This window comes from Dendrobates tinctorius, unplaced genomic scaffold (genome assembly GCF_039654945.1).
Source record: "Dendrobates tinctorius isolate UK_male_01 unplaced genomic scaffold, ASM3965494v1 ptg000017l, whole genome shotgun sequence".
Taxonomy (NCBI): domain Eukaryota; kingdom Metazoa; phylum Chordata; class Amphibia; order Anura; family Dendrobatidae; genus Dendrobates; species Dendrobates tinctorius.
The window spans coordinates 4494895-4518280 of record NW_027361685.1 but is presented as its reverse complement, the minus strand read 5'-3'; the positions used below and the strand labels follow the sequence as shown (position 1 = coordinate 4518280).

General features: G+C 44.9%; 2 protein-coding genes across 2 annotated transcripts; both read right to left on the bottom strand.

Moving 5' to 3' along the window:
- Positions 1–3011: 3011 nt before the first annotated feature.
- Positions 3012–7158, bottom strand: LOC141082398 (gastrula zinc finger protein XlCGF66.1-like). Its single transcript, XM_073566338.1, has 4 exons — positions 7111–7158; positions 3544–3693; positions 3235–3414; positions 3012–3152 (listed from the first exon to the last, which is right to left on the bottom strand). The coding sequence occupies exons 1-4, from the start codon at positions 7156–7158 to the stop codon at positions 3012–3014; spliced, it is 519 nt and encodes a 172-aa protein (XP_073422439.1).
- An 8757-nt stretch (positions 7159–15915) lies between these two features.
- Positions 15916–19338, bottom strand: LOC141082252 (uncharacterized). The gene has a single exon (XM_073566191.1). It carries the CDS (start codon positions 18858–18860, stop codon positions 17376–17378), a length of 1485 nt encoding a protein of 494 aa, XP_073422292.1. The 5' UTR covers positions 18861–19338; the 3' UTR covers positions 15916–17375.
- Positions 19339–23386: the final 4048 nt, after the last annotated feature.

Below are 23386 nucleotides of genomic sequence, written 5' to 3'. Positions count from 1 at the left end.
CACTGGACTATGGGATGGAGGATATGTATGATGGATATATGGGCACGGGACTATGAGATGGTGGATATGTATGATGGGTATATGGGCATGGGACTATGGGATGGCAGATATGTATGATGGGTATACGGGCACTCGACTATGGGATGGCGAATATGTATGATGGGTATATGGGCATGGGACTATGGGATGGAGGATGTGTGATGGGTATATGGGCATGGGACTATGGGATGGAGGATGTGTGATGGGTATATGGGCACTTGACTATGGGATGGAGGATATGTATGATGGGTATATGGGCACGGAACTATGGGATGGAGGATGTGTGATGGGTATATGGGCATGGGACTATGGGATGGCGAATATGTATGATGGGTATATGGGCACGGGACTATGGGATGGAGGATGTGTATGATGGGTATATGGGCACGGGACTATGGGATGGTGGATATGTATATGGGCACGGGACTATGGGATGGAGGATATGTATGATGGGTATATGGACACGGGACTATGGGATGGAGGATATGTATGATGGATATATGGGCATGGGACTATGAGATGAAGGATGTGTGATGGGTATATGGGCACTCGACTATGGGATGGCGAATATGTATGATGGGTATATGGGCATGGGACTATGGGATGAAGAATATGTATGATGGTTATATGGGCATGGGACTATGGGATGGAAGATGTGTGATGGGTATATGGGCACTCGACTATGGGATGGAGGATATGTATGATGGGTATATGGGCACGGGCCTATGGGATCGTGGATATGTATGATGGGTATATGGGCATGGGACTATGGGATGGAGGATAATTATAATTTGCTATAACTAACCACAGTTAGTTACTATGCCCGGGCAGCGCCGGGGTCTTCAGCTAGTTACAAATAAAGATTAAACAACAACCACAAGACAGATTTCATCACCAGGTATCACTGTAATCAGTATAACGGCGCTGACCTGACAGTGTCTGTAGGTTACTGAGCACAATCCTGCTGACAGGTTCACCTTAAATTTAGATCTCAGACATTTGGAAGTGGCAATGGAGAGATTTTTTTCAAGACTATCAGGGAGTTACAGACTCACATAAGTGAGGCCGGCCGATCCCGCCACAATCAAACCATCATACAGAATAGAGAGTCAAGGGTTCAGTGCACACTCATAAGATGTATAATGCAGAATTTCATTTATTACAGTCCAAAATACTGGTCTTACAAATGAGCGGTAGTCATAAACATAGCAACCAAGGTTGTAAAAAGGGACAACAGCTACATCAGACATTTCGCCCCTCCCGGGTCTTACTCACTGAATCACTAACAGAAAAGAATAAAATGTAAATACAACGAAACAGACAAAACTGTAAGTACGAACAAAAGAATAAGTAACATAAAAGGTAAGACCCGCTCATTTGTAAGAGCAGCTTTTTTTGGACTGTAATAAATGAAAATCTGCATTATAAATGAGTGCGCGGTGAACCCTTGACTCTCTTTTATTTGGGACTTCTCAGTCCTTACACCAGCACCTCCCCTATTAGACTGTGTGCGCCCCAATACTATACCTCTATCATCATACAGAATGAACAGGTAAAAAAGACATAATTTATTACTCTATGTAACATCCCCAACAACAACGTAAATATGAAGGGAGAACTCCATCACTAAAACAGGGTTGCCCTCATTTATGGTGGATCATTGGAGCCACTGTGAGTCCTGACCAGAAGAGTAGAGAAAGTATTAGCGCCCCCATTTCAGGAGAGACCGTGCAGTAATCTGAATTCATTAGGATCAAAAACAATGTAATGTATGATGTGGAGTGACTCCATGACACCAGGGCTGGAGCCAACACATCTCCTGCAGGCGGGAATAAATGTATATTACAGCCCTCAGCCACGCACAGCTTAGAGATCTATCATGGCACAGGTGGAATGTTTGTCCTGGAGATTATCACAATCCTCCTGGAAGTTAGTTGGTTTTAATACAAATTGAAAAGTCAGGATAAAGGGAAACTCTGCTGTTATTGTAGAGAAATTCACACTTGGCCTCACTGCACATTTACTGGTGTCACTCATAAAAGGGAAGTTTGGCCATAAAGACTGGACCTGGTCTTGTAGGGACCATGAGACATTCAGCAGCACAGAAGGGAGAGAAGATTCATCCGATAAGATCTCAGGGATCTAGGAAGCCAACAGCATCATTACCCTCCACTTTCTCTTACAGGCCCAGCATAATACTTTTTTACAAGTGATTTTCTATCTTGTCAGCACATTCTACGTACGCTGTCATTTGGCTTTATAGTTACAGATCTGGGCAGGTAACGGTCAGCGTCTCCAAATCCCAGGGGGTAGGTGGATCCTCCAGGTGGGAAGTTCTATAGAAAAGGGCTTTCAATGGCCAAAGTCATTTGAACAGTTTTGGGTGGAGGAGAATGTTGTGATCTAGAGGCAAAATGGTGATCATGGTAATACGGCCGGACTACACCACCGATAAAGCAGCCACAGCCGGTGACTGAGAGGAATCTGTGACTTCTCTGCATTCAGTGGTTACTACTCACCTGGGTAGTCATATGTGGGAATCTGCTCTTTACACCACTCATCATCTCTCAGATATGTCTCTGTAGTATTAATATGGGTCAGATCTTCACCCTGAAACAAATATTGTAAAAGTCACAGACAGATGGAGAAGTCCCATCTATGATCAGCTCTAATCCTGCCATCTCCACCGCTCTCATTACACAAGTATAAAACATATAATACTGGTGGATAAAACAAGACTGAGCACAAGACCTTCACAGCCGTCTACACATCATAGGGGAGATCTCCTGACACCTTCTCTCCATCTACCTGATGATCCTGAGGAGCACTGGGATCTTCTTGTTTACAGTCCTGTGGAAGAAGAGGACGGGGACATCTCTCTGGTGTTGTCCTCTTACTGGATAGATCTGGAGGAAACACATACAGGGACTGAATTCATTCTCTACATACAGATAATTATAGGCCGTGTGTATTTAGTCCTGTCTATTACCTGGTGATGTGAGGGGCTGGGGAACCTCCATTATGACGTCCTTGTACAGATCTCTGTGTCCTTCTAAATACTCCCACTCCTCCATGGAGAAATAGACAGCGACATCCTGACACCTTATAGGAACCTGACACATACAATGATACCGTCATCCCCCGATCCCTTCATAGTGTTACTGTATAATGTCCCAGCATTCCCAGCAGTGTGACCTCTCCAGTCAGCAGATCAATCATCTTGTAGATGAGTTCTAGGATCTTCTGGTCATTGATGTCCTCATGGATCAGGGGGTGAGGTGGAGGCCCCGAGATTGGGCTCAGGGGTCTTCCCCCTCCCTCGGACACAGGGTCCTGACAGCGATCACTAGAGGTCTTCTTCACCACTGTGTAATCCTGGTTATGGAGAGACACATTAATAAATCTCACTCCAGACATTTCCAGAGTCCTCACCTCTCCAGTTCTGTCCATCTGTTATTCCCATAGATAAGAATGATGTAATGTGACGTTATCAGAATCTCTCACCTCTCCAGTGAGACGGAAGAGGATCTCTAGGGTGAGGTGTAACATCCTCTCCGCCATCTTGTCTCTGTCCATATCCATCCTTGATGGGTAAATCAGGAAAATTCTCTTCTGTAGAAGATCTTCACTGAGAGGATCCGATATTGTAGAGACCTGAATGAGAAGAAGATGAGCCGATGTAACATCATAAGAATCCTGTGTAATAATACAATTACTGGAGATAATAAGGGAAACATATGAGGAGATTTATTATCTTACAGGGTTTAGTTTTCTTCCCTGACATCTACTAATAAAACCTATATATTTAGGCCACAGACAACAAGCAGTTTCCTCCTCGGAGTCGGCAGCTGAACACGTTCCTCATAGACTCATCTTCCATAACGCTAATTCTCGTCTCATTACCGACACTGGAATCGGCATTAGCAATACTGCAGGAGATATTCATTACACGCGACATAAGAAATAACTCCTTCATGATGAGGACGACATCTTCATCTTCTACTGCGGCTCTAGAGACAGATTTGGCCAGAGTCGGTCACTGCCTCCATCCCCACCGGCCGTCTATATGAAGGTTTCCCGTCTTCCCCGCACTGGAATCTTCTCTCACGTTAGATCTCAGCTCTGAGTCACACACAGAAGTTTGAGGCTTTTCTGGAAGAACAGGACAGGAGAGATCTGAGGCCGATGTCTCCATGTACAGGGTTTCCCCTCGGGATAAGAGGCTTTTCTATCCCTTTCCCCCAATTAGAGGGGACACCTGTGGATATCGGGGTCTTTACCGGCTGCAGTCCTGGGGGGATTTACTCGGTAACGTGGACGTTGGACAAACGTCACCATCAATTCCCATCAGAGTGAAGGAACATCGCTCCTCTATTCAGCTCTATGGATCCAGGATGAAATCCACTGCGGCCCCTGCAAGAAAAGAGCGAAGTCTGGTGAGACCCCCGAGGCCGGAGATTTCTACAGCTGCTCTGTGCGCACAGGACCTGTGATGAGGTCACAGGAGGGGAGGAGTCAGGGGTCACATGATCAGAGGCCTCAGTGTGTGCAGGACTCTGCTGTGCTGGTTGTCATGGTGCTGGATGAGGGGAAGTTTCTGTGTGGGGTCAGGAGGGGTTTACAGGGTGGATGTAGCAGAGCCGTGTGTGTACGAGGTGTACGGAGCGGAGCCGCGTGTGTACGAGGTGTACGGAGCGGAGCCGTGTGTGTGTACGGAGCGGAGCCGTGTGTGTATGAGGTGTACGGAGCGGAGCCGTGTGTGTACGAGGTGTACGGAGCGGAGCCGTGTGTGTACGAGGTGTACAGAGCGGAGCCGTGTGTGTACGAGGTGTACGGAGCGGAGCCGTGTGTGTACGAGGTGTACGGAGCGGAGCCGCATGTGTACAAGGTATACGGAGCGGAGCTATGTGTGTACAATATGTACGGAGCAGAGCCACGTGTGTACAGTTGTGGCCAAAAGTATTGACACCCCTGCAATTCTGTCAGATAATACTTAGTTTCTTCCTGAAAACGATTGCAAACACAAATTCTTTGGTGTTATTATCTTCATTTAATTTGTCTTAAATGAAAAAACACAAAAGACAATGAAGCAAAAAGCAAAACATTGATCATTTCACATAAAACTCCAAAAATGGGCCAGACAAAAGTATTGGCACCCTCAGCCTAATACTTGGTTGCACAACCTTTAGCCAAAATAACTGCGACCAACCGCTTCCAGTAACCATCAATGAGTTTCTTACAATGCTCTGCTGGAATTTTAGACCATTCTTCTTTGGCAAACTGCTCCAGGTCCCTGATATTAGAAGGGCGCCTTCTCCAAACTGCCATTTTTAGATCTCTCCACAGGTGTTCTATGGGATTCAGGTCTGGACTCATTGCTGGCCACCTTAGAAGTCTCGAGTGCTTTCTCTCAAACCATTTTCTAGTGCTTTTTGAAGTGTGTTTTGGGTCATTGTCCTGCTGGAAGACCCATGACCTCTGAGGGAGACCCAGCTTTCTCACACTGGGCCCTACATTATGCAGCAAAATTTGTTGGTAGTCTTCAGACTTTATAATGCCATGCACACGGTCAAGCAGTCCAGTGCCAGAGGCAGCAAAGCAACCCCAAAACATCAGGGAACCTCCACCATGTTTGACTGTAGGGACCGTGTTCTTTTCTTTGAATGCCTCTTTTTTCTCCTGTAAACTCTATGTTGATGATTTTGCCCAAAAAGCTCTACTTTTGTCTCATCTGACCAGAGAACATTCTTCCAAGACGTTTTAGGTTTTTTCAGGTAAGTTTGGGCAAACTCCAGCCTGGCTTTTTTATGTCTCGGGGTAAGAAGTGGGGTCTTCCTGGGTCTCCTACCATACAGTCCCTTTTCATTCAGACGCCGATGGATAGTACAGGTTGACACTGTTGTACCCTCGGACTGCAGGGCAGCTTGAACTTGTTTGGATGTTAGTCGAGGTTCTTTATCCAACATCCGCACAATCTTGCGTTGAAATCTCTTGTCAATTTTTCTTTTCCGTCCACATCTAGGGAGGTTAGCCACAGTGCCATGGGCTTTAAACTTCTTGATGACACTGTGCACGGTAGACACAAGAACATTCAGGTCTTTGGAGATGGACTTGTAACCTTGAGATTGCTCATGCTTCCTCACAATTTGGTTTCTCAAGTCCTCAGACAGTTCTTTGGTCTTCTTCTTTTCTCCATGCTCAATGTGGTACACACAAGGACACAGGACAGAGGTTGAGTCAACTTTAATCCATGTCAACTGGCTGCAAGTGTGATTTAGTTATTGCCAACACCTGTTAGGTGCCACAGGTAAGTTACAGGTGCTGGTAATTACACAAATTAGAGAAGCATCACATGATTTTTCGAACAGTGCCAATACTTTTGTCCACCCTCTTTGTTATGTTTGGTGTGGAATTATATCCAATTTGGCTTTAGGACAATTCTTTTTGTGTTTTTTCATTTAAGACAAATTAAATGAAGATAATAATACCAAAGAATTTGTGTTTGCAATCAGTTTCAGGAAGAAACTGACTATTATCTGACAGAATTGCAGGGGTGTCAATACTTTTGGCCACAACTGTATCTGAGACTAGCAATTAGGCACACAAGTCTGTGGTACGTGCTTTTCACGCATTCATGGGTTCTGTTTCATACAAGGGATGAACTATTCCTCCTGCTCCTAATCCCTGTAACGTTTTCCCTGTCATGAATTGTTGTGGCATATCCTTTTCTTATATATTATAGTACGGCTCACCCCCTATCAATCAGGCATTTTAATTGTTTCCCAGGAGGAAGATTTAATTAAGTGATTAGTGATTGGACCATCCTGTGGGGGAACCGCTATTCTTGTTTCCACTTCTCCGGGTCTGTTCTCCCATCTTTCCTTTTCTTCTCTCCCCCTGTGATGTATACCTGCCGCCTGCACCACAGTTTTCACAGCATTATTAAATGCATCCGGAGGTGTATTCACCATAACAGGAGTTGCCTTCTGCTGCTTCTTCACTTTCCTATTGGTAATCTGGTCATCTATCCCCTGAACATGGGAAGGGATTGTATATACATTCTGGCCGTACTCTCATCACTTCTGTTCTCAGATCTTCCTTCAGTCCTATCAGTAACATATTTTTACAAATCTGGCCTCTCTGGGGTTTTACAAATCATAGTTATGAGGTGTAAGGGTTGTCTGCAAGTGTAATGTAAAATGTTTCCTCATTTCTCCCCTCCGTAGGAATTGCTTGGGGCTGTTCCTTACCGGAGTGGAGAGACTGTCTGTGAACCCCTGTGGCAACCCAAGGGTAATAAGCATAGAGGAGAAGCATCATATACAAGTCAGCTAGTTTGCATCTGCGGAGACATGGGGATCAGTCCTCCCCCCGTGTTTGGCACCTATGGGACCCCTGGCTGATGGTATATCACCAGGGTCTACCAGAGATGGGGCGTATAGAATTATACAGATGTTAAGGCTGCAGACAGAAATCTCCTGTCAGCACATAACTTCGCTCTTTGGGCTGATTAAGGGGGGCCGGTCTCATCCCCTCCGCTTACTACAGGGGCGGAGGGAGCTGTGGAAGCACAGACTGATCTTGTGAAGGGGGAGCAGCCTGTGTGTGGAGACGCTGCAGATTGCCTGACACACATTCTCTCATTCTAACTTCATCACACTTAGTATTAACTTCATCATTCATCATAACTTCTTAGTAATAACTTCATCATTCTTAGTAATAAAACACAACATATCATTCAGAGGTTCTGATCCACGCTGCAACTTGCACACCATAATCACATTTTCCAATCCATACAGCATGCTCCTTACTTAAACACTCATCGTATCTCTCAGCATCCAAACATCCATTCCTTGGCACTTCTGCCTTTTCAAGACTTGTCAGCGGTATTGTTAACTGCTTCATAATCCTGCAGGTCCTTTATCTTATATCTCGGATCCGTAGTCTGTCCTGACCTGGTGTGCCCAGCACCATAACAGCTGTCAAGGGTAGCGACCCCTGTCTTCAGCCCTGTTATGTATTAGTGGGATCCCACTGGTCTACTACAATAGCCAGCAATCCCACTATCAAAGCAATAACCTGAACCGCAGCTCTCTTTTCTGTCCTAATGCTGATACATACTCTCCCAATCAGACAGAATACTGTCAACAACACAGCTCCAAACACAAGCGCTGTATACTCCTCATACCTGGATCTGAGCCCTTACTAGACTCTGAATATGGAAGATCTATTCCTGAATCCGCTCCGGGTTCAATAAGATAATATTCGTGCGTGATATTATCTTGCCACCTTGGCATATACCCTCTAGAGTCCAATACATCTACCCAGCTTTTGAACAATGCATATGACAAGAATATACTCTGCGCCTATACTGCTGAACTGAACACAGACCCTTATCACACAGCATATGGCACACACATGGTAAGCATCTGTCTGACACTTCAATCACATCCATACACGCAGTACTTCTGTACTCTCCCGCTCCCCGCATCTTATCAAAAATGCTCTAGTGCCAATGGACGAAAACATGAATCGCATCTATTTGTAGAAACTCTTGCTTGGTTCACTATATCCTCTAATTAGCGTCCTATCTGAGTACCGGGTTACATACAAAAAACATTTACATTCCCATAGATTGTCTTCACGTGAGTTTCCCTCTTCACTACAAACTCCCACCCAGGACCTTCCTATAAGTTTTTTTTCCAAGTAGCAACTAACCGGAGAGTTTTATCTTACTCACTGCTTTGCATAATGAAAAGGCTATTTATACACTGAGCACAAATCATTTAGTCTCCATACATCAACAGCGCAGCTTAGTGCCCCACAACACAGATATAACAAAATCAGGACCGCAGTATAATCAGAACAGTCCATCACAGCATTATCAGTACTACTTATCAATTAACATCTGACAAGGCATCAACAAACAAAAGAAGAATAAAAGTTAGAACAAACATAAACCAAGTATAGCAAAGCAGGATCAAGACAATCTGATTGCAATATTTTCAATATTAACAAACACTGACATCATTACAAACAGAAAGACAGGAACCTTTGTTATAGATACAGACAAAACAAATGGGAAATCAGCGCACTTCATCCTGAAACAAAACAATTGTTAACAGCACTTAAACAGACAATCAAGCAAGAGATAACAAATAATATATACCTTTTTACCCGAGGGCTTTTCCCGTTAGAAATCCAAAGACTGACTCCAGAAAGCCTCCTTTCCCGGAGAGAAAACTGTGTGAGTAACAATTCTACTCACTTACCCGGGATCTGGTTTTCTGTTCAGGATAGAGGCGGTCAATTGTTCAGTCTGACATGAAAGTCAAAGGGGAATATTATATCTCGCTGGGGCCTCCAAGTTGTCGGAGAAGGGATTTCTATGTCTCCTCGGGTATAGCTCAGGTGGAGCTTTTGCCTAGGTACCTAGGATTGGGAGAAATAAAACGAGAGACACAGGTTGCTTGTCTATCAAGTAAATCTCCTTTATTAGGGGGGTCAGGCTGGATCTTTTATAGCCCACTAGAAGAGGAAATGAACAAATATGGACAATTCCGTAACATTGTGTAACAATTGGCAAAAATGGAGGAAAGATTTCACAATAATTGGTAAGAATGATAGTTATATAACAATATGTCAACTATATCATGAGTTATGAGATATTATTTAATTGGAGGTGACGGGTATGTGGGGGTTTTGGCTTTTCCCTTATGTCAATTTAACAATTCATGGAACCATATCCTGTTAGTACATTTTGCCCAGATAGATATTTGGCCTCAACATATTTAGACATTATTCATGGAAGAAAAGGGGAATTTGGAACTGACCACTGGCAGAATTATCCAACCACATTGGCAGATGATAGCAATAAAAATAGTGTCACGGGTTACAAGTTGTTTTTCAGTTATTTTTCTAGATTTAAGGAAACTAAGATTAACCATTTCTTTGACAAAGTGTACATTCAAGTGGCCTCTCCTCTTCCTCCTCCTCCTACATCACACCCAGTACAGTCCATAGATGTGGCACCAAAATTCCATTTACTTCCAACCGCATCCCAACTATCCAACCGCTCAATTGACTGTACGGAACCACAGATGGGTGAGTCTGAAGAGTTGTTCACACATTCTATCCCGAATTCATCAGAAGTGTACTCAAAAGCTTCACAGAGTCAAGAGGAGGAAATCTGCACCGATGCCCAAAATTTATTTAGCTGGATCCGGGGCAGGACAAAGTAGGGTCTGAACAGCATCCTGACCCTCATCAGCAGACGCTTACCCCTGGGGGAGATGGTCATGATGAGACTCAGATATCTGAGGCGCATGTGGATTGTACTGTGCTGTCAGGGCAAGAAGAGGAGGAGGGTGACTCCAATGGCGAGGAATGTGATAACATGGAGGATGATGATGAGGTGATAGATCCCAGTTGGTGTGAACATAGAGACACACAGCTGAGTAGGTCATCTGAGAAGGAAAACGAGGTTATGCTGCACTGTTCATCGCAAACACGCAGTGAGGCAGCCACGACGAGCGATGCATCCTCAGCCACAACTGTGCCTCTCACCAGCTTCGTCCATGGGTCTGCAGTTTGCAGAGGTGGCAAGGGTTGCGTAATCTGGGCCTTTTTTGACACTGCAAATTATGAGCCAACTCACATAATCTGTCAACTTTGCAAAAAAAAAACTGAGCTGAGGTAAAAAGTGCAATAATTTGACTACAACATGAACTTTCACATGCACAATCAACACAAGGGCTAGGCCAGTAAGTCTAACCTCTATTGTTGGTAAAATATTTGAAGGGTTTCTAAGGGATGTTATTCTGGATTATCTCAATGAGAATTACTGTGTAACGCCATATCAGCATGGGGTTTTGAGGAATCGCTCATGTCAAACCAATCTAATCAGTTTTATGAAGAGGTAAGCTATAGGCTGGACCAAGGTGAGTCATTGGACATAGTATAGCTTGATTTTTCCAAAGCGTTTGATACCGTGCCACCGTGCCACACAAGAGGTTGGCACACAAAATGAGAATGCTGGGTCTGGGGGAAAATGTGTGTGAATGGGTAAGTAACAGGCTTAGTGATAGAAAGCAGAGGGTAGTTATAAATGGTATATTCTCTAACTGGGTCGCTGTGACCAGTGGGGTACCACAGGGGTTGGTGTGGGACCTATTCTAATCAACATATTTAGTAACAATCTGGTAGAAGGTTTACACAGTAAAATATCGATATTTGCAGATGATGCAAAACTATGTAAAGCAGTCAATACAAGAGAAGATAGTATTCTGCTACAGATGCATCTGGATAGGTTGGAAAGCTGGGCCGAAAGGTGGCAGATGCAGTTTAGCAATGATACATATAAGGTTATACACATGGGAAGAAGGAGTCCATATCACCATTACACACTGAACGGGAAACCACTGTGTAAATCTGACATGGAGAAGGACTTGGGGATCCTAGTTAATGATAAACTTACCTGGAGCAGCCAGTGCTAGGCAGCGGCTTCCAAGGAAAACAGGATCATGGGGTGCATTAAAGAGGTCTGGATACACATGATGAGAGCATTATACTGCCTCTGTACAAATCCCTGGTTACACCACACATGGAGTACTGGTACAGTTTTGGACACCGGTGCTCAGGAAGGATATAATGGAACTAGAGCGAGTACAAAGGAGGGCAGCAAAATTAATAAAGGGGATGGGGGAACTACAATACCCAGAGAGATTAGCAAAATTAGGATTATTTAGTCTAGAAAAAAAACAACTGAGGGGCAATCTAATAACTATGTATAAGTATTTAAGGGGACAATACAATCACTCCGAGCATCTGTTTATACCAAGGAAGGTGACGGTCACAAGGGGGCATTCTCTGCGTCTGGAGGAGAGAAGGTTTTTCCACCAACAGAGAAAAGGATTCTTTACTGTTGGGGCAGGGAGAATTTGGAATTCCTTGCCTGAGGAGGTGGTAAAGGCGAACTCAGCCAAGTGGTTCAAGAGAGGCCTGGATGTCTTCCTGGAGCGCAACAATATTGTATCTTACAGTTATTAGGTTCTTTAGAAGGACGTAGATCTGGGGATTTATTCTGATGGAATATAGGCTGAACTAGATGGACAAATGTCTTCTTTTTAACTATGTTAACATGCTTTACTGTGGGAATTCCACTGCACAAAAATGCGGACCAGCGGACATCAACAACCATCAGCCGCCCCTTCAATCACATCTGCTGCTTCCTCCTCCTTGGTTACTGTATCAACTATTGAGATGCAGATCTTCAACCACAAAACCTCACGTTCTGTACTTGCGCAAATCACGCTGACTGAGATGCCGCCTTCAGCTGTAACGGAACCGGACAAGCCTAGTTTTTGACTGATCAGAGAGAACTATCACACCACAAGTTTCTCAAACCACAGTAACATCTCCGCCTGCAACTCTCACGGTCCAGCAGTTTGTCCGGTTCATCGTTCTCCGCCCTCTCTCAGCACTGCAGCCAGCCCATGGTTCCGCAGTTGTGGTCACGTAAAAGATAGCTTTGTCATGCGTAGGAGGAAGCAAAGAGGTTGAACTCCACCATCTCCAATTTGTTGGCCACGGAAATGCTGCCTTTCTGCCTGATACAGACAGTTTCCGAAATCTGATAGCCGTCGCAGTCCCCCAGTACCAATTACCCAGTTGCTATTACTTTTCTAAGAAAGCTGTGCCTGTGCTACACCAGCATGTCGCAGAAATCACCCGTTCCATGACAAAATCGCTGTCTGCTGGAATGCATTTCATCACAGACACTTGGACGAGTAAGCATGGCCAAGGGGGTTACATCTCGCTGACTGGGCACTGGGTGACTCTACTGGCTGTGGGGACAGGTGCTGCTCCACAAGTCTTGGAATCCCCAAGGCTTGCAGGATAAAACTCTACATTTAACACTTCCTCCACTGCTTTTGCCTCCTCTATCACCTCTAGGGCCTCCACCTATGCCCTCAACCTCTGCCCTAATGAGACACGCATTCCAAGTGCGGAGCAGACCCCCACCACCTCCGTACTGCACAGTCAGGGCTCTCTGCAATCAGGCAGTCTTAAAATTGATATGTCTTTGAGATCGCAGTCATACAGCTGAAGAGTTGTGGACAGTTCTCCAGGCTCAGTTTGATCAATGGCTGTCTCCGCTGAACCTGCATGCAGGGAAGGTGTTAAGGGTGCAAACTTGGTGGCGGCCCTACGGCAAGGCAAGCCCACACATGTGCCTTGCATGGCTCATGTTCTCAAATTGGTGGTACAGCGTATTCTCCACCACTATTCTGGCCTGGGTGAACTGCTCAAGAAGGCACGTAAGCTGTGTGCTCATTTTTGCCGTTCACACCCCTCTCCTCATCGACTTGCAGTGGAATTCCACTCTGCACGTTGGAGCGACTGTGGCAGCAGCAACAAGCCCTGACGCAGTATGTCATGTCATATAGCCTGGGCCAATGCAGTATGGACCTGGCGCATGTCACATTTACAGAGTGCGCACAGATTAAGGACTTCTGCACCCTTCTGCACAGTTTCAAAATGGCTACGGAGATAGTTATCACTGATGCCGCCATCATCAGCATCACTATTCCGGTCATCTATATGCTGGAGAAGACATTGAATAGCCTGCAGGAAGAGATGGTGGTCCCAGAAGAAGAGGAGGAAGCAGAGGAGGATGCAGAAGGGATAATACTGTCTCTAAGTTCAAGACTGTCGCTACACAGGTGGGTACCAAGGGAGGGTGGATTACTGTGATCGAGGGGGGTGGTGATAGACAAGCTGTTATGGAAGGTGCAAGATCCGAGGAACAAATGGAGGAGAAAGAGGTGATGGGCGAGCAACTGTAAGATGAAGAGGATAATACTCCCCTCTCTGTTATGCGTGGTTGGAGGGTTGAGATGGAGGAAATGAGCCTCATTGTTACCCAGTCACCAACACAGCATGGGCTTGGACCTCATGGTAGAGCCCGACATATGAGTGCCTTCTTGCTGCACTATCTGCAACATGATCCCCGTATAGTTATGATGAGGAATAATGCTGACCACTGGGTTGCCACTTTATTAGATCCACGTTATAAAACCAAATTTTGCCAGATGATCCCCACCCTAGAAAAGAAACAGCGAATGCAGTAGTATTGAAACACGCTTTTACACAACCTTAAGGCCGGTTTCACATTTGCGTTTCAGGGCGCAGCGACGGCCTGTGCATGGCCGCCGCTAAGCCCCGCCCCCTGCCACGCCTCCTCCGGTAGCTCCGCCTACCGGCGCATGACGCTGCATGTGTCCTGCATCCCCTATCTTTATCACTGGGGATGTAGGCCGTGCGCAGTATGCATTTGGCGGCGCATGCGTCCTTTTGACGATGCGCCGAGCGCAGCCAAACGCAACCTGTTGCAATTTGGTTGCGCTCGGCGCACCGTCAAAAGGACGCATGTGCCGCCAAACACATACTGCGCACGGCCTACATCCCCAGTGATAAAGATAGGGGACGCAGGACGCATGCAGCGTCATGCACCGGTAGGCGGAGCTACTGGAGGAGGCGCGGCAGGGGCGGGGCTTAGCGGTGGCCGTGCGCAGGCTGTCGCTGCGCCCTGAAACGCAAATGTGAAACCGGCCTAAGAGAGCTTTTCCCCAATACGGCAGTGAATCACACCGTTCACATCGCAGCTGTAGACTTCCAACCTCTGGACCGTCAATTCTTCAACGCCAAAACATTAGCAGCAGCAGCAGTGGTGGAGGTAGAAGCGATTTCTGTGAGTCCTTTGACACTTTTTTAGGCCAACGCATGACGTGGGTTACTTGCTTACGTTATTTGGCGAAAATATTTACTAATACCTCTCATATTTTTTATATGTGTTTTTTGCACTTTATTTTTCAGGGTGCAGTTGGGCCCATTCGGTCTTGTAAACTGTGGTGTCTGTTCACATGGGATGCATTTGGATAGCGCTAGGCAGCCCGCCTGATCTAATACTATGGGCGTAACTAATAGGCTGTTAGCCTGGATGATGTGCATTACCATTGTGTGAACAGCGGAGCATACAAGTCTTCATTGTGCATTAATATACCAAGCATCCGACCCCTCCATACACTGGTAGGTTGTGAGTGGTTGTCTCATCGGTATTCTTGCACCTGTGTTGCCCCCATCTTAACTATATGGGCCCACTCACCCTGACAGTGCATTTGTTTGGAGGTCTGGGCAGGTCGGCATCTCTGCTTTTTGCTGTGGTTTTGAACATTTGACATTTGCCTGAATTTTTATATTTACACATATATTTTTTGTCTTAACTCTATACTATTTCACATTAGAAGCTGTGTATTTTTGTAATTATTTGTATGTATACATGATTAAATACCACTTCTGTCTGTAAAAACAATCCCCTTTAACCCCTTTCTGACATCGGGTGTAAATGTACGCTGATGTCGGACTCCCTCCTTTTGATGTGGGCTCCAGCGCTGAGCCCACATCTTTTCTCACACATGATGGGCCAGAAATCCCGCACATCGGTGACCCTGTCACGTGATCGCGGTCACCGATAGGTTGGAATGACAACCAGAGGTCTCCAGCAGACCTCTATGGTTGTCACTTCCGGATCCTATGAGCGCTGCCCAGTGGTCGGCGCTCATAGCAAGTGAGCAACTCTGCTACATGCAGGTGATCTGATCATTGCCTGTATGTAGCAGAGCCGATCGGGTTTAGAAAGCTTCTAGCCTCCCATTGAGACTATTGAATCATGCCTGTGGAGACATGGGTTGTCAGCGTGCACCCCGGTCCGCTGGCCGAAACGACATGGATCAGGGATCATCCCACCGAACGCAGGCTCTCCCTTTAACATGGGCATAACGCTACTCAGACAACACACACACAGTGAGGGTAATGCAGTGTGGCAATGCTTTATTGTACCACAAAACAGGCAGATAACACATAGAACAGTCCCAGCAAAATACCCAACAGAGTGCACATTACAGAGTCTCAGCCTTCCGCTGATTTGCTCCTGGGGTCGCTACCCCACCTGTGGCACGCTCAGAGAGGAGGTAACGACAAGCGTAGGAAGATGACAATCCATTCAGTCCATACAAGCTAAAAAAAGGCCAGTTAATCCGAGGATCACAACCTGGCTTCTCCAAACGTATCCATGGTTCAGCGATGGTGAATGAAGCAGATCTGTATTCTTCCAACCAAGGCTGAAAACCCCTAGGTTGTTTCCTGTAGAATGATAGATCCATGTCCCTCGTGATGTAAAAACTATACGAAGTATAAAGTTTGAAGTCTGGGATCTGCCGATATGTGGCTAGTTTTCTGTTTCAGATAACATGATTTTAATTTTTTTTTGTCCAGTCTCGCTGGAATATAGATCAATATTAAATAGTCACCTGATGACGCCTTTGGTGAGGACAATGAAACCCGTAGAAATGTGAGGCTTGGAGAGTGAGTGTGTATACATCACCTCACCCTATATACTGAGATGTGGGGTACATGTTTTTTTCTATTAGTCACCTTCTGACTAACATTCAGGGGGTGAATTATGGGTATAGTTTTACATTTGGAATTAATAAAGTTTAGTTTTATCCTTTTTTCAGCATACAGGAGGAATGACAAGAGACAACCCATTTAAGAAAATTCAATTTTGGTTAAAACTATTCCAACATTATGAACATAAAAAAGGCTTCTCCCCTATGTGACGTTTCTGATGTTTATTAACAGCTGATTTCCAAGTAAAATATTGACAACATTAAGAAAATCAAAAAGGCTTCTCCCCTGTGTATGTTCTCTGTTGAGGTGGCTCAGTCGTTAGCACTGCAGCCTTGTAGTGCTGTAATCCTGGGTTCAACTCCCATCAAGGACAACATCTGCAAGGAGTTTGTATGTTCTCCCTGTGTTTGCATGGGTTTCCTCCCACATTTGAAAGACATACTGATAGGGAATTTACATTGTGAGCCCCATTGAGGACAGTGATGATAATGTGTGCAAACTGTAAAGGGCTGCGGAATAGGTTAGTGCTATATAAAAAGAAAGATTATTATTAGTAGTAAGATTCCATTTCTGTTAAAACATTTCCCACATTATGAACAGGAAAAATGGCTTCTCTGATGTGATCAAGATTTATTTTCGATTAAGCATGAAGGAAGTTTCTCCCCTGTGTGAGTTATTTGGTGTGGAACAAGACTCCATTTCTGGTTAAAAATTGTTCCACATTCTGAACATGAAAAAGGCTTCTCCCCTGGTGAGTTCTCTGGTGCCTAACACAATGTGATTTAGTGCAAAAACATTTCCCGCATTCTGAACATGAAAAAGGTTTCTCCCCTGTGTGTGTTCTCTGGTGATTAACAAAATGTGATTTATGTGCAGAAACATTTCCCACATTCTGAACAGGAAAAAGGCTTCTCCCCTGTGTGAGTTCTCTGGTGTCTAACAAAATGTGATTTATGTGCAAAACATTTCCCACATTCTGAACATGAAAAAGGCTTCTCCCCTGTGTGAGTTCTATGGTGATTAACCAAATGTGATTTCTGGTTAAAAGATTTCCCACATTCTGAACAGGAAAAACGCTTCTCCCCTGTGTGATTTCTCTGGTGATTAACCAAATCTGATTTCTGGTTAAAACATTTTCCACATTCTGAACATGAAAAAGGCTTCTCCCCTGTGTGAGTTCTATGATGATAAACCAAATGTGATTTCCGGTTAAAACATTTCCCACATTCTGAACAGGAAAAAGGCTTCACCCCTGTGTGAGTTCTCTGGTGAGTAACAAAATGTGATTTCTGTATAAAACATTTCCCACATTCTGAACAGGAAAAAGGCTTCTCCGCTGTGTGAGTTCTATGGTGATTAACCAAATCTGATTTCAGTGTAAAACATTTCCCACATTCTGAACAGGAAAAAGGCTTCTCCCCTGTGTGAGTTCTTTGGTGTGTAACAAAACGTGATTTCCATGTAAAACATTTCCCACATTCTGAACAGGAAAAAGGCTTCTCCCCTGTGTGAGATCGATGGTGCCTAACACATTCTGATTTAGTGCAGAAACATTTCCCACATTCTGAACATGAAAAAGGCTTCTCTCCTGTGTGAATTTTATGGTGATTAGCCAAATCTGATTTCTGGTTAAAACATTTCCCACATTCTGAACAGGAAAAAGGCTTCTCCCCTGTGTGAGTTCTCTGGTGTCTAACAAAATGTGATTTATGTGCAAAACATTTCCCACATTCTGAACATGAAAAAGGCTTCTCCCCTGTGTGAGTTCTATGGTGATTAACCAAATGTGATTTCTGGTTAAAAGATTTCCCACATTCTGAACAGGAAAAACGCTTCTCCCCTGTGTGATTTCTCTGGTGATTAACCAAATCTGATTTCTGGTTAAAACATTTCCCACATTCTGAACATGAAAAAGGCTTCTCCCCTGTGTGAGTTCTATGATGATTAACCAAATGTGATTTCCGGTTAAAACATTTCCCACATTCTGAACAGGAAAAAGGCTTCACCCCTGTGTGAGTTCTCTGGTGAGTAACAAAATGTGATTTCTGTATAAAACATTTCCCACATTCTGAACAGGAAAAAGGCTTCTCCGCTGTGTGAGTTCTATGGTGATTAACCAAATCTGATTTCAGTGTAAAACATTTCCCACATTCTGAACAGGAAAAAGGCTTCTCCCCTGTGTGAGTTCTTTGGTGTGTAACAAAACGTGATTTCCATGTAAAACATTTCCCACATTCTGAACATGAGAATGACTTCTTTGCTTTAGCAGCAGTTTGTTTTTTATTGCCTCTTTTGTGACTTTGATTTTCCTTAGTAGTCAGTAATGAATCAGAAGATGGGACCTGTTTCATAGGATCAGATGACAGATCTTTGCTGTGAATGGATGATGATATATCTGGAGTAATGGCATTCACTTCAATTGTATCTTGTAGGATCTCAAGATCAGATTTAAAAATTGAAGATGTCAGCTGTCCATCTGATCTCCTGGTACAGTCATCTGCTAAGATATAAAACAATTATTATTTATTAATAAAATATCCTTGAGTTTTATATTTTTGAACATTTCTACTTAAACTGTCCATAAAAATGGCAAGCTATGTAAAAAACTTTAATCATTTACTAAGACAATGACTGTTCACAGTCTAGTAGAAAACTTTGTTGGATGAACCAGTAGTGTTTGGTAGAGATGAGCGACACTTCCTTTTTTCGGGTCGAGTCTGGTTTCATGAAACACGACTTTCTTAAAAGTCGGGTCGAACGAAATCGGCCGACTATAGGGAAAAGTCGGGGTCCGACTGAAACACGGAACCCAATGCAAGTCAATAGGGCAGCAAAGTCGGTAGGGAGTGGAGGACAGTAAACACACCTACAGTGCCCATTTTAATGGCAACGACATCAATTCTTATTACTTAAGCTTGTCAACCTTAATTTACTTTATAATAATACTTACGCATTGAAAACTGGGGCTTATTTGGCTAAAGTTGTGGGGGGGGTAGGGCTGACGCCAGGTTTTCATGTGCCCTGGGCCAAAGAGTGTCAGTGCGCCCTTTTAACACATACCACAATTCATAATGCTCCGATACCGCACAGAAATATAGGTATAGTACAATGAAAAATATTTCACTGCTTACATGACATGACTGATATTATCTATTTTAAATTCTACAATAGCTCAAAAAGTACAGTATATTACTTCATACAGTATTATGGCCACCACCTAGTGCACCATACAGAATAATGAGCGCCATATATTTCTCCATACAGAATAATTGGTCCCATATAATGTTCCATACAGTATATGATGAGCTCCACATAATGCTATAGTATATGTTGGTCCCCATGGATGATGCTCCACTGTCTTATGAGCCCAAATAATGCTCTATATATAATGGGCCCCATTTCTAATGCTCCAGTGTATAATGGGCCCCATAAATGCTGCTCCAGTGTCTGATGTAACCCATTTGAAATGCTCCAGTATATGTTGGTCCCCATGGACGATGCTCCAGTGTTATGGGCCCAAATAATGCTCCATATATAATGGGCCCCATTTCTAATGCTCCAGTGTATAATGCTCCCCGTAAATGCTGCTCCAGTGTCTGATGTCCCCCATTTGGAATGCTCCAGTATATGTTGGTCTCCATGGACGATGCTCCAGTGTGTTATGGGCCCAAATAATGCTCCATATATAATGGGCCCTATTTCTAATGCTCCAGTGTATAATGGGCCCCATAAATGCTGCTCCAGTGTCTGATGTGCCCCATTTGGAATACTCCAGTATATGATGGGCCAAATGGATGATGCTCCAGTGTATGATGGGCCCCATATCTCATTCTCCAGTGTATATTGCTCCCCCAAAAATGCTCCCAACATTTAAAAAAATTAAATACCTCTCCTCGCTGGGCACTGCTGTACTCTGGACTCCTCAGCTTTGCCATCTTCAAGTTCTCTGCACTTGTACTGTTTCGGTAGAGGGCATACAGACGTAATGTCAACGCGCTCTCAAACCTGAATGTCACTGTCAGGAAACGCGGAAGATGTCACGGCGGTAGGGAGAGGTAAGTACTGCAAGTGCTGTGGCCCTGAGCAAGCATGGGTGGCCCACTCGTGGGTGATGGCACTGGCACAGGGCCCCTCATATTACGACGGTATGTCTGACGGCGAGTGGGCCCTCCCACCGGCAGAGACACTTTTGCGTGCTATGAGGGGCCCTGTGCCACTGCTGTTGCCCACGATTAGGACCCCCCCACCTGCTCAGGGAACCGGCACTTTTATCTGCACCTTCCTCTGTGTCACCGTGTAAGGTGGTATAGTATGCGGGAAGGGGCACCTGAGTTTCATCAGTGTCACATTCTGGCTCTTTAGAGTGCGAGAGGAATGTAGTGCTGTGGGTGAATGTACCAGCGGAATCATCTAGCAGTGGCTGTGCATCAGTGCACTCAATCTCCGATTCATGTTGGACTGGGGAATTCAGGATTTCACTTGATAAAACAGGCATGGCATGTGAAAAGGGCTCCATGGAGTAATCTGAATTGTGGGCTGCCGCATCCTGCACTTTGGGTGGGGGTGAAGGAGACAAGGAAAGGGGTGGTTCTTGACCAGAAGCCTGCACTGACAACTCAGTGCTTGCATTTTTGTAAACTTCTGAAGAGGAGGTGATAAAGATGGAGGCTGTTTTGGCAATGTAAGGCAGTTCCTGATGCTCTGGCTTTAAAAGCAGTTTACCTACTCCCATAAAAGAGAGCCTTAAAGGGCTTCTTGTGCCAGACGATGACGCAGGCTCAACACCTCCTGCCTTAGCTGCTATTGTGCTTTTGGCCCTACCAGCAGATGCACCACCACCATCAGTACCAGCTGGCCCCCCACACCCACGTCCGCGGCCTCTTCCACCATACTTAATAATTTTTGTGAAAATGAACTCAAAATACAAGCAGATATATGGTACTGTATCAGAAGCAGACAGCTCTATACCGTCTAGGGATAATTGTAAATCTCCGTATATACTTCATGAGTCAGACACAGACGGTCACAGGCTCAGTATGGATTAGACAATAATATAAAAATTTGCAAAAGGGTACAGTATCACTAGATACAAGGTATATATAGTATAGATTAAACATACTGAATATCCGTATACTTTTCAGGAGGCAAACACAGACGCTCTCAGGCCCAGTATGGATCCGACAACAATATAGAAAGTTGAGAAAGGGTACTATGGCGCCCCTTAGGGTATGGTCGCCACAGAGGTACTGCACCTCATCCAAAGGTGTGGTATCCCATCCTCAGGTAAGGAGGGATCACCATTCAGGACTCCTAAACCTGCACTCAACACACACACTAGTTAGTCAGGGCATCTGTGTGTACCCAGCGAGAGGATGGCCTCATCCCAGACTAACTAGGAAAGGGTGTTGGGGGTTAGTGTTGAAGGTAAGTACAGTGGGAGGAGCTTAGGTAGTGGAGTGATTATGGCCATCCAATGAGAGAGAGCAAGGTGACAGTTGGTGGGTGTAGCTAGTCTGAGGTAAATGGATCTTTCTAGAGAGTTGTCAGTTGGTGACAGGACAGAGTAAGAGCAGGATTGCTGTGAGAGGGCTGAGGGTCAGAGAAGATAGAAACACCTTGTCCAAGCTCCTAGACTGGAAGGAAGGCATCTTTGGGGCATGGGAAATGCAATAAGCCACCTGTGAGGCCTGTTTCTGGAGAAGGAAGAACCAGGCCTCGTTCGGGAAGGTGGCTCCTGAAGGTAGTGGAGAAATACAGGGCTCAGCTAGAAAGACGGAGGCTGAGATAACTTTAAGTGCCTCAGTCGCAGCCGCATTCAAAACTCAAAAAGGCAGCAGATGGAATAAAAGACCCCAGGGCCTGACCCACGTAGCCCAGTGTGATCCGTGGCTGCCCGCTTGGGATACTGTTTGCGAAGGCGCACAACAGGAAGGAAGGGAGAGGTCAGCGCAGAGACACGGCCTAGAAAGGATACACAAGGAGGAGTCTTGAACAGGTGTTCCTGATCTACCTTGGAGTTTGCCGGACCCCTCCCTCGGAGGACACAGTACCAAGTGGGTCATCTTGTGCACAAAACTTTTGAGGAAAAACTCAGAAACTGCACCCAACTGTGTCCTTGATGTCTTTTACAACTCGCCTGCTACACACGCTACACTCACCATCATCGTCAACGGCTCACAAGCACCATCTCAACTGCCCTGGGATATAGCTGTGCCCGTGGAGAGCTTCATCATCTTGGATGCTTTAACACCGTCCCAGAGGATATGTATTGCAGCGTTGGCTACCCAAGCTGAGTACCATGGGTGGCGTCACGATCCCCCTTTTTCAAATTAATTATCATACCATCTTCCCCCTCATCTGAACTGTCATGTTCTTTATTGGACACCCAGGGCCACGGACCGTGTAACAATCACCACCGTGACATACTTCCCCCTTAAAAGAGCCTGAAAGGCCCGGTACTGAGTAACCCCCAGCCCTGCGTGGCGTTTAATTTTAACACCAGATACCAGGGATATATAGTATAGTTTCAACATTCTAAATCTACGTTTATATTTTTGGAGGCAGACACGGACGCTGTCATGGCCAGTATGGATTCGACAACAATTAAAAAAGGAGAAAAAGGGTACAGTATCACCAGATACAAGGTATATATAGTATAGTTTAAACATTCAAAATCTCCGTAGACATTTCAGGAGGCAGACACAGACGCTCTCAGTCCCAGTATGCATTAGCCAAGAATATAAAAAGTAGAAAAAGGGTACTGTATCACCAGATACAAGGTAGATATACTGTAGCATTGTTTAAACATTGCAAATCTCCCTATTTATTTCAGGAGGCACACACAAACGCTCTTAGGGTCAGTATGGATTACACAATA

Coding starts and splice junctions, on each gene's coding strand:
- LOC141082252 (XM_073566191.1), bottom strand. CDS start 18,860: ATGAAACAGGTCCCATCTTCTGATTCATTACTGACTACTAAGGAAAAT.
- LOC141082398 (XM_073566338.1), bottom strand. CDS start 7,158: ATGTTACTGATAGGACTGAAGGAAGATCTGAGAACAGAAGTGATGAGA. Junction 3,415..3,543: donor TCTTCCGTCTCACTGGAGAG/GTGAGAGATTCT, acceptor CTCCATAACCAG/GATTACACAGTGGTGAAGAA. Junction 3,153..3,234: donor TTGATCTGCTGACTGGAGAG/GTCACACTGCTG, acceptor TGTATGTGTCAG/GTTCCTATAAGGTGTCAGGA.